At 39.5% G+C, this 19134-nt stretch overlaps 1 protein-coding gene across 1 annotated transcript in view; it reads right to left on the bottom strand.

Annotated features, from left to right (window-relative positions):
* Positions 1–19134, bottom strand: part of ntrk3b (neurotrophic tyrosine kinase, receptor, type 3b) — a 189334-nt gene that overhangs the window by 67493 nt on the left and 102707 nt on the right. Inside the window, exons 9-10 of the mRNA XM_072380127.1 lie at positions 17810–17856; positions 15267–15369 (exon numbers count right to left, since the gene is read on the bottom strand). Coding sequence (XP_072236228.1) covers positions 15267–15369; positions 17810–17856 — 150 coding nt within the window. The remainder of the gene's footprint in view (positions 1–15266; positions 15370–17809; positions 17857–19134) is intronic.

The raw sequence follows: 19134 nt of genomic DNA, 5'->3' as shown, positions 1-19134 counted from the left end.
CAGTTAATTACTTTGTAACTATTTCCTCAACCAAAAGACACCCCATGCCATTGGATGCACAGCAGCTGTCCAGTGTATCCTGACACTGATCAGCTGTTCTTAATTTTGTTACAGACCTGTTGGGTAGCTTACTGTTGGCCATTAGTTTTGCAAAGAGTTTAATTATGATAATTGTAATTTTTAGGGCTTTTCAGTGATTTTTATTGTTTCTAAGTATTTTCTAAGTCACAGCTGATCAGTGGTGGAGTAGTTGGGGAGCCACTGTACATGGAATTACATCAAGCAACATGGATTGGTTGAATTGTTTTAGATGGTTGTGAGTAGATGTTAGGTTAGCTTCCTTCTCAACATTTGTGATTCTGCAAACTGACAGCAGAGCACTCTGGCAGCTATCTGACAACTTATAAATACTTCACACAACCCACTCAAAATATCCTTTACATTCAATATACTGAAGCTTCTTGTGTTGCTTCTATTTCCACATCATGCAAACTACTTCATCATGTATGGAACTACAAAGCTTAACAACTATAAAACTGCCATGCCTTGTTTCATGACCACAGTTTTGCGTGTTCTGATTTTTATGTACGATAGTCTCATGCTGACCTATGAGCAAGTGTTTCTCCCCACACACAATGACACAGTCCGAATCAAGAGCAGGCGTGTCGCTGCACCATGAGTCGCGTGGCTTATCTCCAGCAGATGACAGACGCGCACAGTGCGGAGAACATTCGGTTCAAAGACGCCTAATAATTGAGGATGGACCAGTTATCTGTGAGACTGTTTTCTCTGTCATGTCAGTATGAGCTAGACAGTCCGGCCTTCTCAAAGGCCAGACAATTTGCGCTCTAAATGTCATGTTGTGAAAAGGCAAACATGGCCTGGTGGAAGCAGACCAGGCAGAGACAAAGGCTCAGGTTAAAGACACGCCAGACAATTATTCATCTAAAAACCTTGTGAGAGTACACACAATACATTAGGCGATACAATTTCTCTTTAGCAAATATGCAAGAGATAAATGATCATCTCTTGCAAAGTATTAACTGTAATATTTTGTTTTCGTTGTTGTCCTTTTTCCTTCTTTTATGTGTGGAGGAAATTGGATTTTGCCCTCTGGCTCAGTGGTAGAATCAGATTGTGCCTGCAGTTGTGTGGATCTTATCTTAGCTGCAGCATTTGTCCAAGACATATTACTGGCCCTCACTCAGTAGAAATAGGCTTCAGCTGTGCTTTACTGTTGACAGAGCAAAAGGTAACTGACACATGCATGCAAGTACACATGCACAGACACAAACAATACCGGTATTTTCAGATTCTCTGCTTTTGTTCTCTCATCCTATTCTCCAAATTCAAACACATTTGTGTGTGTGTGTGTGAGTTCCTGTGCATGTGTATGGAAAGGTGAACGAGGCTGAAAAATAAATCTAAAGGACGCCAACTCTCACATGACCCAGAAAGTGCATATTGCAGTGCTCGCAGTGAAGACACTCTTAAATCAGAGTGCAGTCGCGGGGGGTGGTATTAAATCAATTGTGCACACACACAAAGATGCAGACATAAACACAAATACACCCTAAGAAATCTTTGCATCCTTACATATGTAACATTCTGCACACACGATGGGGAAAAAAGATTAACAGGTGAAGCTGAGGGATGGATGGATGGATGATCACTCCTTTCCATAAGTTGTCTTTTTCACTGGGACAAATTTATTCCCTCTGCGCTGATATCAACCTTAGTTTTACCTACTCGTATATGAATGTGATAATAATGAACATTAATCTCTGGGTTGCTTAAACCTAAAGCCAACCGTACATCTGTCAGGACCCTGGAAATTTATTTCAGAGCAAGTCAGCTACCTCTGGGTAAATTGGACAAAAAAAAAAGGACATTATCCTACTATAGTGAAATATTCAATCCGACAGTCACAAAGGAGAGTCAGCAGAGTAGCTTGCTCACCCATTAGCTAAGACACAGCTGGACAAGCCTATCAGAGCTCCCTAAACACTGTCATCCTTCTTTCTATCAATTTAGCCTCCTATTTCCCCCTTTATGCTTTTCCCCTTCTCTCTTTCCTCGCGGTGTGTGAGGAACATGTTGTGTGCAGCGAACTCCATTGTGCTGTAGCACTGTTAGCCTGTTAGCCTGTTTGTTTAGCTCATCATCACTGTCCTCCCTTGGGCTACACAGAGTTTATCTTCGTGCCAGTTAGCTGCCATGAAGCCCAAACACAGAAATAAAGCCACTCTGCCAGGCAGCTGAAACACAATAATAGCACTACAATGCAATATTACAGCTCCTATTGGATTTTCAAAAGAAGTGAAAATGGAAGAGGAAGATGGAAACTCCATTTTCTCTTTTCTTTAAAAAATTGGAGGACGTCCCTTTGAAGAATTTAGTGACAAGCATTACATGCTCAACAATGATGAAGCATTGGAAAACCACACAAAAAAAGAAAGAGGGTGTAAAAAAAAACCCTATTAGTAGGACAGCAGCATGAGGCAGAATGAGAACAGTGTTGATTAGGAAGCAGTTGCACCCCGCAGCACTGAGGTGTTTGTTAAAAAATCAAGTGAAATTGAATCAAAACCACACCAGAGCATGTCACCACTTATTTGTACTGTACGTTTTATATTTGAAAAGGGTAAATGAAAAGTAGTAGAACACTTTTAACAAACAGTAGTAACATTACAGACAAAAATTACACACTAATCGACTTATATTCTGTAAAAGAGAATATAAGTTTCTTGCATTAGAAAAACGTGTATCTGCCTTAAAAAGTGCATGAATGATTACCAATGTTGGGTAATAGCACTTTTTACATATAATAAATTTCTTGTGGAGTTTGGTTATTATGTTAGAGTACATCTACCTTCAAATATACTCTATGTTGGATGATCTGAAACTGTACATTAATAGCAGGAATGACAGATACATTGCCTTAACGGTGCTAAATGATCATGTTTACAAATCAAACACATCAAATCAAGCGCCTGGCGCTAACTGGCATACCCTAACATCTTACAGAAAGATGGTGGTGATCCCTTTCATTGTATTGCCAGCAACATGTTCATTAACTTCCACTCAAACAACAGCTTCAGCCAAGTTCAAATCCAGCTGATGATGTTGATGAACAGTGAGTCTTTTGGAATCCTGTGAAGGATCTAAGCCCTCACTGGCTTACTCTTTAATATCATATCCTGCAACAGATGGGATGAGTTGGGTTATGGTTTAAGGTAACCAAGGTAGATGTCTTCAACATCTAAACCTTTTAGTTAATGATAGTACTGAGCAAGCAAGGTGTACAAACAACATAGCGATTTTAGTCATTGTAGCACCTCTAAGCACATCTACCAAAGTGATGGTGCAATGATTGTGGGGACTCTGAACATCTGGCAGCATCCAATCATCGCCAGCTACCATTAAGCTGCCGTTTCTGAGCATCACAGGTCTTACGCAGAGCACACTTTAACTCTAGACTCTTCTGAACTCATTACTAACTGTTAAAATGTCGTAGAGACAATGCATATGAAAAAAAAAAGAAGAAAGAAATGGAGCAGCCCGAAAGGCTGTGTCCTGTTAAATTGACATGTTCTGCAGCCTTTGAGGGGTCGGTAATGACCCCTCATTGCTGGGTGACACACTCTCTGTCTTCATTTCACACCCTCTTAGAGCAGCACAGATGGCCTTGGCATTTCCTTAACGGTCTCTGAAGTCTGTCATAAAGAGGGCAGCAAACCGTTCGCATCTTCTGCCGCCTGGAAAACGTAGGAAAATGCACGCAAATGACTGCAAAAACTGGTTATTCAGTACCTCTCTTTGCAGGCTCACAGTTAACCGCTGAATGCAACCTAACACCAGCGGGGTGAACACACAGTTGTAATTGTTCTCCTCCTCACTTACACATACATCCCCCAATCTATTTTGCATCGCTGTGTACTAACAATGCTATTCCACGGGTTAATACACAGGTTAATGAAGCAGGACAAGGCCACTGTAAAATGCTACTAAACCAGCCATGCAGGATAATTCATCTTGCCTCAGAAGTGTCAGCCACTGCAGCTCGCTGCTCTTTAATTCATTCAAATGAATTTTGTTTTAATTGTTCCAGCCTTGGTGCTCACTAACTCCATTAGTGGGGAAACGAAGGGTAGGCGGTGGGTTTAGGAGAGAAAGGTACAAAGAGAGAGACAGCAAAGTACAGACAGCAAGACGCAGGAGGAGATGGAGGAAGATTCATTTTCTGTGTGTGAGCATGCCTCTATTAATAATTAATCCCCCTGTTGTGATTACACAATTACTCTCAAGAGCTGAAACTTTAACCAACCTTATAAAAGATGGAAGCATGTTCTCAATCCTTAACAGAGGGGTCTGCTGGTCCCATAGGTGTGTTAATGCAAACTCAGGAAGGCTGATGGGAACATGGGCCTATGGGACATGTGGGGAGATGGGAGGAGAGGCTGATGGAAGGATAATGCTATATTTAATAGACCTGGAAGTTTTCTGGCTGACCGAGGCTCTGGATTCGTTTGGTTGCAGTGATGTTGCTGGCTTTGAACAGGCATAGCATGATACACAAAAAAATGTTAGCTTTGCTTTGTAAGACAAAAAGGAAGAAAAATGCACTACATAGGCTTTTTAACTGATAGTAGCACATTTCAGTTTGATAAGGATGACAGAAAAGTGAAAGCACAAAAATGTGCACAAACATTTAGATTATTTGTTGGTGAGTCTGCATGTGGAGAACACATCAGTATCCTGATTATCATAGCTTTTTTTGGAGTATCCCAACATAGAGTCTTAGCCTGCTTTCTAAAACCTGGATGATGTTTATGTCTTGGTTTTAAGAAACCTGGAAGTGCTACATGGAGTACTTTAATGGAAACCTGAATACTGTGGCATGTAATGGGCCAATGGTGTACACAGTTGTCCTCTTCATTTTGTTATACCTTTAAAGTTGAATTCACTTTTTATGGACAATAATCAGGGGTCTACATTACGTTTCAAGTAAAATATTACTCACTAAGCAAAACTGAGTCAGTGTGCCTAAGTGTCAGAGGTCGAATAGTTTAAATGGGGGATGTGAAGAGTGAACGTTGAAGTCAACATGCTTTAGGCAGAGGAAACTTTTCATCCTAACGTTTCAGCCAACCAATGTCTCTTAAAATGTTCATCTTGAACAGAATATTGGTTTATTAAATTGGCAAATTATTACATTCTGTTTTTGTTTAATTTCACATTGTGTTGCAAACTTTTTTGGAAAATATAATTATTGTAGTCATTACTGTGTTGTACCTCTACTTTTAGAAAACGAATAGAAGAATACATCACCGTAAAACATGTGATTTAAAGCGTATACAGAGCGGCACCATGAATTACTTGAATAACAAAATCCTATTCTGTTCATCACTGTCACGATCAAACCTTTAGTGCAACATGTACTATGTTATTGATGATAAATTTCAAAATGACTATAACTGGATATTCTGTTGTAAAACAGGCTCATTGCTGTATATATAAGCACTGCACATAAATACAGTACAATGTGCATCTATACAGAATGCTGTAATTGTCAAACTGTCATACCATCAGTGATTTAGCTGAGAAATTAATTTCAATGCAAGAACTGCTTTTATATATTTGTCAGTACAAAAGAAACACAATCATGCCCAGCGTAGGAGGGAGCATGCGGCATCCCACATTCTGCTGTTACATAAGACGAGCTGTTTCCTGTGCCAGTAGCAAAAACTCACACTGAATTGCAGAGTGGATAGAGTGGCAGCTAAAAACCTTCACAGTTCACTTCTCCTCTTCAGGAATGCAATTAAAACAATTAGGCAAGAATTTTATCTCCTATATAGAAAATTCAAGCTGGACTCAGAGTAAATGTTTCCTCAGAGGGACAACCAGCTGGAATGCAGCATTAGAGAAGGGGGACTCAACTTCATAATAATAATGCAGATGGCATTTACAATAGCCTCCTGCTGACATAGTATAGACATAAGGGAACAGTCAGCTCTGTATTAAAACATGTCGAAAGTGCTGTCCAAGCTGACTTTGTTGTACTTCAGGCTTGTCTGGTGAGACGCAGTCCCTTAATGTTCATTAACTTGGAAGAAACTCATCAGCGGTATAGCGCATCAGTCTAATTCAAGGCATCAAGTAAACCGCAGAATAAATGAGCACAATAATCATTAGCAGAGTCCTCCAGGACAGAGAATGCACTTTATGGATGGGAGGTTGGATTAAAGTTCACCGCAGATATAAATGTGTTTCTGAATACTTAGTGTAGCAAGCTGCTTGAGATTCACTTGGAAACAAAACGCCTGCTGTTGATGTAAAATTTAAGCGAAAGAAATATGGCCGCTGGTAAATGGTTGATAAGAAGAGGGTGAATAATGAGGTATGTGACATTAAATAATGGCTTTAAGAAAATGGCATGAGTATTCGATTATTATTTAATATTTTGCTCACTTTCAGATTATGTCCAGAACAATATTGTCATCTAAAACATGGAAATAGAGTAGATGTCCCTCTTGATGCATTTGGCCTTTTTGATGATTGACCGACTACAATTGTGTTCATAAAGCAAAATGCCTGTTCCTTCACCACAGCTTGTCTTAACTAGGCTGACAAAGAGGAGCAAACCTGTTCCTTTCTGAACATCCCCCTAGGGGATGGCAGCATAATCCTGCAGCGACTCAGAAAGCCTTCTTCTTTTACCCCTACACTTCCATTCTGCCATTTCGAAAAGCTATATTAAGCTATTGGTAAATTCAGTAGACAGAGGACAGCCTTCTGAACTATTGACAGCAAAGAATTTAAAGGGGAGAAGCTTCCAAACACCCAGTTAAAGTGCACTCAACATGTCCGCTCTGCAAGCCTGGCCTTTCAGTGGGTGAGTGGTGTACATCTCTGCAGAAAAGTCCATGAGGACAGAAGGCACTTAGCTATTAGCAGTCTAACGCTGAATACCCCAAATAAGATGAAATAAAAAATAGAATTCCTGTTTGTGGCAGGAACACAATGTCCACAGCAATAACCCCAGGCCACCTTGGCACTCTACATCCATTTAGGGACAGATGGCGCAACCGCCAAACTCCTTGGGAAGGCTTTCATGCAACTTTAAATTACTTCAATAAGTAAACAGTCCCTTTTTTCCTTTCTTTTTTTGTAATTTCATTTTCCATACAAAGTGCAAAAAGACTTGTGGAACAACATGGGGAGATCATGCCTGGTCGTGGCTGAGAGGTTGCAGGCTGCATTAAAATCCTTTTAGGGTTTAACTGAGAACGCTGGCGATCTGCGGCACAATACATCAGAGGCAGAGCTGGTTTGAAAAACAACACAGTGACGACAGAAGCGATGGAGGGATAAGCTTTACTTTCTAAAAACTGGCTTGTTTTCCGGGAAGAGACATAACAAAAAAACAAGGGAGGAACAAAAAAAGGGTGTGTGTGGTTGGGTGGGAGCACTTCCCAGCGGTCCTGTTGCTGTTTTCTGGCAGCCCCCCATCTGTCGCATGTGTTCAGGGGAATGAATTACAGCCAATTAAGATGACAGCGCTGTAGCAACTGAGCAAAGGGTAAACACAGTTTGTGCAGGAAAGACACGAGTTTGGTGATCACTGTGTCTCTGCTGCTGCTGATTTTTTTCCGCCACCTTGGCCTTTGTCTCGATGCTGCTGCTGTTTGTTTGTCTGCTTGTTAGCTGGATTTTGCAAAAACTTCCAAGCTGGGTTTCATGAATCTTGGTGGAGGGTTGGAGCATAGACAGAGACTACTTTGGAGGGAATGAGGGTCATTTTTGTTAAAAACTGTGAAATGCAGCATTGACCTTGGTATCTGAGCACTCTACTTTTAGGAACTAAAATAATAATTCACAAGTGATTTAATAATAAGTGATGCAGTAACTGCCACTGAGTTACTAGCAGCGTCATTACTTTTTTAATTACAAGATATATATATATTTTTTTAAGCTAACTGCACCAACACATGTGAAATAATACAAATTATGCCATTAAGAAACACATATTCTGTCTCTTTCTGACAATTTGACAGAATTTACCAAGGTCTCACTGAAATGTCTGTGACAGGCTTTGGGCTGAATACCATATGAACACCCCATGCAGGGGTGTCAAACTCAAATACACAGTGGGCCAAAATGAAAAACTTGGACAAAGTCGTTGGTCAGCCTTGATATTTATTGGAAAAAATGTCTTCAATTGAGGAAGTTCTTCTCTTCAGATATAACAATGAACCTTTTCATGTGGAATCAAACTTAAGTTTTGCTTAAAAATTGAATCTGGAACAAGCAAAGCTTAATACTATAAACACATGTGAAATCAAATGTCAAATAAAAGACATCTGTGGCATTCATTTCTAAAATATAATTTGAAAAAAATATTATGCCTCTTTCCCTATTTAGATAGATAGATTTTTTTCAGTTGAGAAACAAATTTTTGTCAACAGATATGCTGCTTCCCACCTGTCTGGAAAGCTCCTGTTTTCCACCTTTCGTTTGGCAATTTTTGGGAGGAGTGGCCTGTTGTGACTGGTAGCATGAGGTCGCTGATGAATGTCAGCAGAGGAGGGGGCACTTGTGGGTCACCAGCAGAGCATTCTGGGATTTGTAGTATTAGCAGTGCATGTGCTGTCTGCCGGTGGTCCAGCTCTAGCAGGCATTTGGTATTATCTTGCAGGCCAAATATAATTACACTGCAGTTCTGAGTTTGACATCTATGCCTTAGAGATAAAATACAATAGCTCCTTTTTCCACAATGAATGTCCTGCCCACGATATCCCGTTTTAGAGGCTGGGGTGACCCACTCATTCTGCTCCACCCCTCTCTTCTACAGTGTCTGACTCTTTTAAGATCAGTAGTACTTAATTACGCTTAAAACAGATTAAAAATAGATTATTAACATACGACAGAGCATATTAGAAACAGCCTAAGAGCTAACACAAAGTAAACTGAGCTCAGACTACCACCCACCGAATTGACTCAAATACTTGCATTTTCCTCCTCTGCAGTTCAAGCAAAGTCAACTGGTACTGATCCGTCTTTCAGGCACAGTCTTACTGCTAGACGTGTTTAACTGGCCTAGGATGTTAAAAACACTCCACCGCAGGTACCAGCGCTGAAGTAACATATTGGTAACTGTATTAGTAACTGCCTATCAGCAGGTTAATGCTCCATTCAAATTCATGTTAAATTTTCATATCGACCTAAGCTTCACAGTCAGCCCATTCCTCCGTGTTATTACAGGCTAACGTTAACAATGTGCAGTGCATGGGCAATGTTTTACCAGTGCTACAAAGAGAACACTTCCTAATTTAGAGAATTATTAGCTCATTAATAATCAAGTAACTGCTGATAAGATTTTGCTTTTAATAACTGCACAGAGTACTGCCAAGCATGCAAAGTATTATCAGATTACCACAATCTATGAATGGGGAGGAGTAGATTTTAACCTCTGTAATATGTACAAGTTATCTGGTCGTAACAATGAATTAGTCTATAAATTCTATTTACAGAACCATTTAAAACCTATACATACATTCAAATAGCAAAAAGAAATTCCAGTTGCGATACGATACGATGCCATACAATACAATACCATATGATACGATACACTTTATTGTCCCCTTAAGGAAATCTGTCTCGGGCTCCAAGGGCTGCAGATTTATCTGATATCACATTGAAAAACAAGAGCAAATAGAAGAAATAACAATAATAATCCACCCAACACAGAGGGGCACAATCCAATGGAAAGTCTCACATAGCGTTGTTTTGCACATGACTCATACTGCACAATCCACATAAAATAAATGTGCAAAATAGACTACAGAGTAAAATACATGAAAAGAAAAATTAAGAACTTATGTACTCAGTTTAGTCGTTTTGGTTTTTCTTTGTAATAATTTATGCTAAGGTTTTACCTGGGACTCAAATAATGGGGTAATTGGCAACATACTGGGTATACCAGAGAGGTAAGTATTAATCTATTTAAGAATTATGATTCTCAATGTTAACTCAAAATGAATTTGAGGATTTAATCACTGACCGTTCAAAATATCCTCAAAAGATTTAGAAAACCTGAAATGTGCAGGATAAAATTCCCTATTACTGAATGTTAAGCACCGCATTAACCGACACTACCCTGTGGTTGATATCACTACCCTCAGTAACACGTCTCAAAATAACTGTCAGTGAAAATAAATCATCAGCCTCAAGTTAAAACTCAATGTTCACAGAAATCTCCACAGACGCACAAATTCAGTGAGAGAACCACCCTCTTTCAGATAGATCAAGTTCAAAAGCTCAAAATTTAAAAAAGAGAAAACAATAAAATGAATCAGTTTCAGTATAGGATGTGCTGTCTTTATAGAGTTTTCTATTAAATAAAGAGGTTTTCTTTCATGTGCATTTTACACACTGTCCCACTGTTTTAGAAAACAGTGTTGAATGTCAGCTGAATTAGAAATACATAAATAGAGTAATATCATTGAGTAAATGTGTGTTTGACTGTTCCGCTTTCAGTTTAAACAACATTATGTTCATATAGTGTATGAGGACAGGCTTTTAACCAAAATATCTTTTACTGGCAATTTGCTTGACATTTGCTCAGACATATGGCAGGAGTGGGTCTCTCTGCAGACGGACATGTCTCACTGCCTGGCGGAAGAGCTCACCCCGGCCACTGGAGGCCAAGTGAGGCAGTGATGCAGTAAACGCTGCTGTGTGTGTATATGTGTGTGTGTGTGTGTGGGAGCTGATCATCCCCAGGCTTGGTTAAGGTAATGTAGCGGAGACAAGGGTAAGTCGGCTTGACACGCATTTCTGGATCACATAGGCTAGCAGGCTGCTGCAGGGCAAGCTTTGTGTGTGGATACTAAATGTGTGCGTCAGTATGAGTGTGTGCATCAGTGATCCACGAAGCATCGCCGAGATTTATCCACCTGTCCATCTCCATGTCTAAAACCAAAACCCGGAAAACTGTCAATGTTGATTTGGTCAAATTTCTAATGAGTGGAGAGGCCAACATCTTGAAAAAATGTCACTGGTTGATTTCTTACAAGATCCTCTACTGGTGTACTCTCAGTAGCAATGATGGATAAATCCGATTAAATGTGAAGTGTGTTTGCACAGTTTGCCTCGCAGGTGGCCCATGCCAGGCCCCTTTAACTGTACCTCATGTGACCCTGACATCCAGGTACCTCAGCATATATGGGTCAGACATATGCTTCACACAGTATTTCCAATATAGTTATACTAAATGACTCATTTCAGCCAAAATTGTATTGCTAATTGGGTTGTTGATTTTGATTATTGATTTTATTTTAACATGACAACACTGAGTTCATAAATTCTTGAAACAGTACTGATGGAAATACCTTTTCAAATAAATACTGGTATCTTGTCAGTAATGGCAGTTTTACAAGTCTCTGCCAGGGGATCTGCTGTAGCTGACTGTTCTAAATAGCAGGCAGTCAGACGTTCCATACCTCACGTTGACTCACTTATTTGTGGAATCTCCAGTGCCTCACTTGAGTGGCAACTTAGCGGGGAAAAATGTAGATTAGCTGTTCTTGTAAAGCAAAACAGCTAATGTGTGTAAAGTTGACACACAACTCTATATTTTCTCATCAGCATTTACAACATCTAATCCAAAGTTTTTCCAAACGTCGTAACTAAGTTTATTTGGTGTTATTATCCTTTTAGGACATCTTTGCTTGCTACTTTCATCCATTATCGTAGCAACATAGCATTAGCTCGTTTTACTGAGAGGTCACAAGGACATTAAGGAGGTCAAGGTCAACCCTCTACTGAAACACAAGGTAAACTACTTCTAATGGTCTGATGCAGGCAGCCATACAGAATATGGTCTTATGCACTTTCAGACTAAATCTTGAATTACTGCTGTTTACTATTGTCTGACTTCACCAAATTCCAAAAGATTCAAAGGCAAATCTAACGAAAGATTTTCAGCCCTATTCCATACAAACATTGCTGTAGAGTTACATATATGCTATAGAGTAAGGTGAGGAGCCTATATATATATGTTGTGCACTGTACATGTCAGTAATAAACCAAATATAGAAACCCAATATAGAAAATAAAGCAAGTTTCCCACTTGTCACTGTGATAATATGTAGCCAAAAATATAACCTGCATCATTTTCTCCTTATGTGCATCCTAATCCAACCAGGGTGTAGCAAAATGTCAAACTTGTTCTCAAATCTCATGAACGCCTAAACTTTGTTTAATACTGCTTTAATTATTTTCCTTTCGAAATGGGTATGCATTGTAATGATGAAAACGCCATTAGAGAGGCAGTTATACCAGGTGAAAGCTCACCTATTTGGAAGGTCATCCCATTGAGGAGGTTTTATTTCAGGGAATAGGGAAGTTGACGAACCAACATGCATTGTTGTTGTATACTGGCTGAAATTATAGTCAATATTATTTCCGTCAGATTATGAGAAAAGATGGCAGGGAGGACAAAACTCATTAGTGATGTGATGAATGTATTTTTCTAAAGAAGCATTATTGATTCCTCACTGACAAAAATCTACAGGAAAGATACTTCAAAACCCACCGGTGTGAATCAAGATGAGCCTGATGCTTTGCCTGCAAGGGAAGACGATTCTTTAGAACAACCGGTCATCTACAGTATGAGCTGATATGCACATATAGGTAAAATATCTTCCATAAACCACAAGAGATTCACATAAAGTAAGCGGCTGTAAATGACAGGCAGCAGCAGACAGAGCTGCTGGTGGTATCAATCAACTGAATGCGCCTCACATACACATACAGTCACATAAAAAAAAGAGAAAAAAAAATAAAGGGGAGAGTTTTTATTGGATGCCCAGAAACGGTCAGTGATCAAACTCCAACAACCAAAAGAGCCACAGTGATTTAGTGGAGCGAAAATCCATTATGGCTCTATCCAAAGGTAATGACTTTTTCAAGCCTTCCAGCTGATTCTCTAGAACAAGAGTGGGAGCAGAAAACACACACAGTGGACAAATCAGGCCTTTATACAGACCAGTGTGAGGTCCTGAAAGAGTCCACACTAACATCATTTCTTTTCAGGTCTTTTATCCCCTCAATCACTGACAATAGCAGTGGGGACAGTATCACCTCAATGTTTAAGTGAACAGGCTTACTGTATGTACCCACAGTCTGGCATACGAACTACAACCAGACAACAAATGAGAGGCCATGGCAGCAGTAACATTGATTTTTTTGCTTGTTTATCATTACATTAGACTATAAAGCTGAGCATTATTTCTGCTGAATGGTGGACAAATATTGAATTTCCATCTTTTTCATTATAGATTGTATATGCTCATAATAACACTTGTGTAAAATCGGACATATTTCAGCAGTGATGACTCAAGCTGCTCAAGCTCAAATCACTCGTGGAAACATTCTGGTTGAAGAAAATTGTATGAAAATTTTTTTTCCTAGGTTTCTCAACTGAAAATGTTGAAGTGCCCTTATGCAAAGCGAGTCGCCTTAACATGATATATGCAGCTGCAACTGTTGCTGGAGAGGTAGGTGGCACTCAAAGCTTTTATAAAAATAAAAAATAAATTTAAAAAATCTAAAATTGTTAAGAAAATTAAAGAAACATGTAAAACATACTGCAATGTTTAAAAAATAACTTCTCATCAAGCAGATGAATTGTGTGGAGAGTACTGGAAGTACCACTGAAGCACCCTTTTGCAAAGAGTTGACCTACACTGGCAGATGCTCTGAGCATGAAAACATACTTCGCTCTCAATGCTGCAAGCGATGTGAGGCAGAGCCTCTTCTTTGATTTTCATGGCAAGTGTAAAAATAAAGCAGCACTGTAACACAGATTCTGGGCAGACTGCGTTTTACTGCCAGATTTACATTGATTTTTCAGATGCAACATATACTGGATTGTGAATTAAATAAAACTCACAACAGCAGCCCGTCCTTGTGGGTGGATGTAAATATCAAACTTGTCTGCTGTGTAAAATCCATTTAAATCCACTCTATAAAGGTGCTTGAAAAAAAGAAATGACAAAGTTAGTGTGCAGGAGAAGCATCGTTAGCAAGCGGAGCTCAATGTATGGAAACACAAAGTCCCACTGCTTTAAATGTATATGATGTCTTGCTTGTATTCTCATCTGTTACTTTCCTCTTTGAGATTTGTAACTGATATAACGTTCTTTTCTCAGTTTGTTCGCTCATCTGAAAATTAATATGACATTACAAACAGGTCTGTAATGCCTCATTAAGACTCATTCTTGATTAGAGCCAGCTTTGGTCCAATGCAATAATTGCCACCCCCTAAATTATTCCAGCAGAGAGTTCTTCACCGAGGTAAATAACAAACGCTAATCCTGTAAAGTAGCTAATTAAAAGGTGGCAGCCACTCATGCGACTTTACACCATACTTACAGTATATAATAAAGAACATGCTTTGTTTGAGACTCACGGTGGCATGTTATGAGACTTTTTTTCTCTAATAGAGGAAAATCAGACAGGAATGAAAATGCACAAAAAGCCAGCATTCAACAAGAGGTGTATATGGAGCAGGTTCTTCAGCAGCAGTCTGTACACATTGACAGGAAGAGACAGCTAATCAGCTCATCATCCTCTCGCAAATTGAGCCCTAAACCACCAAGACCTTAGTCACTCCCATCCTCTCCCCTCTGCCCTGCGCTGCCCCAAGATCAGCACTATAAAATCTTTCTCCTCGACAACAACAGAGAGATAAGCAAAAACCTGGAGCTGACCCAAAAATGAAAGCTCAGCATGCACAGAATCCACTTTAATCCTACTGAATTCCTCAGCATGATCGACAGCGCCAAGTCCACTAATTAATTCAGCATTCCTCATGTGCTCACTCAACATAGATTCTGTGTATAGACAAACTGTATCTATTGTGTTTGCAAATCCTATCTTCTGGTGTATTGATCTGTTCTTCTGTATGTGTGTATGGCTTACTAGTATGAAAGTATGGCATTTAGCAGTCAGGTACATGTAGCATACAGCAACACAAAATTTTTCCAGATGAGTCCTCTCGGGGATGTTTCTAATGTGAACCTGTGGTTAATTTAACATGCACTAAAAATCTATCACTGTTACAGAAGCTGCTCATGTACATTCTCTACGAAACAAAGATTTAAGAAGATTTAACAATAGTGCAACTGACAGAAAGGTGAAAAAAAGCTAATGGTCTGCCTGCCTATCCTTTCATCTAACTATCTGTGTAGACTTACCTTTCATACCGAATTTGGAGCGCCGGCCGTATTTGTTGATCAGAACAAAAAGGACGAGGAGGAGGACGCAAGCGAAGCCTGCCAAACCCACTGCAATGGTAACCTAGAAGAAATTAAATGCTTTGTTAGACTAGGGCAGCAACACGAAGACTATGTTTACTTCACAGTCCTTTCCAGATTTGGGATCATCTTAAAAAGACTCTTAAATAGTCTTTTTTTTTTAATGTATTCTAGTTGGCAGATAGCACTAGTTTACTCAGCTCATTTACAGGATGACAAGGTGCTCCTTACAGCTATTTCTGTTGCAATCTGTACAAACCTGAAGGGGTGAAGCTGCAAATAATAGAGTCTTAATAGCCCTATCAGCGTAGCATGCTTCTCATCATCATACTAAGGGTTTAATTATCTCATGCCTTATGACATAGCAGTAATCTGAAAAGTAATTATCTATCTAAAAATTAAATAAATCAAGCAAGTTTTAAACAGCCAAGTAATTGACATTTTGTCTTGTCAGGACAGGCAAAGCACAGGTGTGAAATATCAGTATCAAAAAATGACTGTTACATTCATGTAAGCGCGCTCATTGTCCTGGTGTTGTGGCTCCCTGTTGCAGCTTCACTTGATTAGACTGAGCCTTTTTAATAAATTGTGTTTATCTGCATTTTTTTTTTAAAACCAAAATGTCTGCAGTGTTAAAGGACTGTAGGTGGACTGTGTGTATGCTTGTTTACATACACTGAAAATCATTTGCATGTGTATCCTAATCAGCCATTAGCTTGATGCAGCCATTTAGCAAGCCATAATGAGAGAAAATTGACTGAATTGACTTACGCAAATTAGCATGAAATTTGTACTAACTTAACTTATACAGGCACCACATCTTGTGAGCAACTTTGGCACTATGCTAACTGTTAAAACTAAAAAAACACACTGGTTGAATTTATTGCTTTTTCCTCTTCCATTAACTTTGGGTAACTCTATTTTTTCATCATATAGATGTTATATAGATACCTGACCTCTGGTTAATTTCAGTTTAGAAGCCTCAAACACAGGCCTGTAGCTTAGTGTAAAAAATAACCTGCAAGATAGCACAATGTTCTTTTTAAGAAACGGTGGGGGCATTTGTTACCAACTAAATTGTTTGTTAGTATTTATTGATTAAGATACAGCCTTTCAGTTTAACTGAGAAATACTAACAAATTGTACAAAGGGATCTTTCCTATCACTATACTCCCAACAATTGTTAAGCTACATTAACTTGAGAGACAGATAAAAGTAAATTCTGTATCCCAGAAAGTTTATTCAAACAACCAAAGTAACTTTTTTAGACGCAGTGTTTTCCCATCTATTTTCTCCTTAAATGTTAAGATTAAGAAACGTATCAAATTGTGTTCGACAGAGATCAACAGCAGTGAAGAGATAGGATGCTGACTGTTTAAGATTTAGCTTGATCTTTTGTGCACAAAATCATATTTGTAGCTGTCAAAGTGCATCACTGAAACCTATTTTACTGCATTCTCAAAACTGTATATTAACTTGATTGAGTAGAGAGCTGTCTGATTAAGTCTTCCAACGCAAGCTGTTATTTATGTCTACAAAGCTGCAAGCCAAAAATGAATGTTTCTGTATCTTTTCATGCTTCACGAAATGTTTACCAAATCATGCAACACTTTTCGTGACAAATCTGCTACTGTTAGGAGGTGCAGTAGCAGGGACACATCACACTTCAGCAATGTTAATGTTAATATTTTCTGTGCAGCTGCCCTCATGAGGTGTTACCACAGTGTTTATCACAGCACACAACTGGTCATAGCAGGAAAAGATGTGCACAGGTACAATTCATTTTCCTTTCAGTGGCTTTCTACCATTCAGGTATCCTATTATGGCATGCCAGGGACACACCCAACAAACTACAAGTATGACACCATAATGACCCCAAAGGTAAAAAAAAAAAGTGGTTGACTTTAGGAAAATATACAGTTTGGGCAGCTGGAATTTATAACACTACAACTAATTTCTGCTTTCCTTTGCATGAATGAATCTCATGCATTTTAACAGATGTGGTTGAGTCATTACGACCACTTAGGGGTGGATTTGCCACCCTAGTAACCAAGCTTGCTGGTCTGACAGACTTAACTGAAAAGAGTATGACTTTTTAAGACAGTTAAATCAATGGAAAAATAGACCTGTCACTCTCCCTGGTAGCAGAAAGTAATTTTGACACATTATGTATTCCTATCATATAATGCAGTGTTACGATGTCATGCTCATTTCAGATATAGCGACCAGTCTGACAAATTTCCCAACTTCATTCTGCCGCAATATTCCATCATCAAAATCATCAATGTCCAAACTTTGGCTGTGACTGTGCTGCAGCCTTACTTTGCCGTGACATGTATCAAACAGGTCATGGCAAAGTACACACCTGTACAAGGGTCTTTGTGGTTTGGGTATGTGTAGAAAACTTGCTGCAAATCTCTGCTGACAGCAGGGCTGCCGTTTTAACAGCTGCTTTATCAACATCATTCAGGAGAAAAACTTACCCCGAATGTATCTTCATCTGGTCGGCCTGAATCATCTGACGGCGGCTCTGTGACACAGAAGTGCCAAAACAGGCATCAGTGACTCTGGGAGGAAATAAACCTGTAATAGCTGTGGTTTACTTCCACACCCATTACAGCAAATATGTAAAAGTGTTTCACTCTCTTTTATTCATCCTGTTTTCTATTAAGGAAAATACGTAACAATAACACAGCGGATAGGACATAAAAAGAAGTTTCACCAATCAGACGTGGTTTCATGCTTTCAGATCACGTCACAGCGTTGGTAGTACACATCTTTCAGTACAGGCTCATTAAATATAAAGCTTTTAATTAGAGATCTGCACAGCCTTGAATACAATCTCATCTATTACATTTTACAAGGCTCACACAAAAAAAAAAACACAGCAAGAAAAAGTAAGCAGAAAGAGACAAACATGCCAAATATTACAAAAAAAATCTAAAGACAAATATAAAGACAGAACTCAACTCCGATCAGGTAGCAACTGTACTACGTTGGATGTCTGCGATGTTTGAATGCTGCATGAAACATTCATACAAACAAAGGTTTTGCCAGGCAGGATCAGTTTGTGAAGCACCATGAGGCGGAGCCATAAAATAAAAAAAACATGAACTGGTGTGAGAGAAACTCCAGTCTGAGGCCTTCAGCCAGGACATCAGAGAGTAATTGTGGACAAATTAATGGCCACATGGCAGACTCACTGCCACCGGCTCAGATACGCGCACACACACACACACACACTATACTCAAGTATAAGTGTCTGTGCCCTAACTACCATCTCAGTGTCCCTCCTTCCATGTCTTGACCCCTGTCTCCTCTCCTCCCTCTGCCCTCCTCTCTGCTCAGCAGTGTTAGTATCAGTCAGCCTGTCAGCCTCATGCCTCTCTCACGCACCAGAAGCTGTGTGAGTGTGTGCATGTAAGCCAATGTGATGCAGCCTGCCTCATGCAGCTCGTCACACAGTCCATTCGTCTCCATCACTGGCCATGCTGCAGCCTCACAATTCATTGCTGATTAGAAAGAATGGCCTCATAAGGAGATGGGAGGAGACTCTGATGAAGGTCAGAGATTGAACCAGCCCACTTTGTTTAAACCGTCAACTGTGAGGCCACTACAACAGCCTGAGGCCAGACCTCACACCACAAAACAGGAGATTTACAAGGCAGAGAGAAAGCGAGACAAAGCCTTTGTTTCAGTAGTATGACTGCAATGCTAATGAGCTGCTTCCTAAACATTCCCCTACTGGCGAGGTCCAGCTAACTAGATCTGCACAAGAAACCTTTGCGGGAACTTGTCCCTTACAATC

Source organism: Leuresthes tenuis, unplaced genomic scaffold, assembly GCF_036924035.1.
Source record: "Leuresthes tenuis unplaced genomic scaffold, fLeuTen1.0.hap1 SCAF_2, whole genome shotgun sequence".
Classification (NCBI taxonomy): domain Eukaryota; kingdom Metazoa; phylum Chordata; class Actinopteri; order Atheriniformes; family Atherinopsidae; genus Leuresthes; species Leuresthes tenuis.
This window is presented reverse-complemented; position numbering and strand designations above follow the sequence as displayed.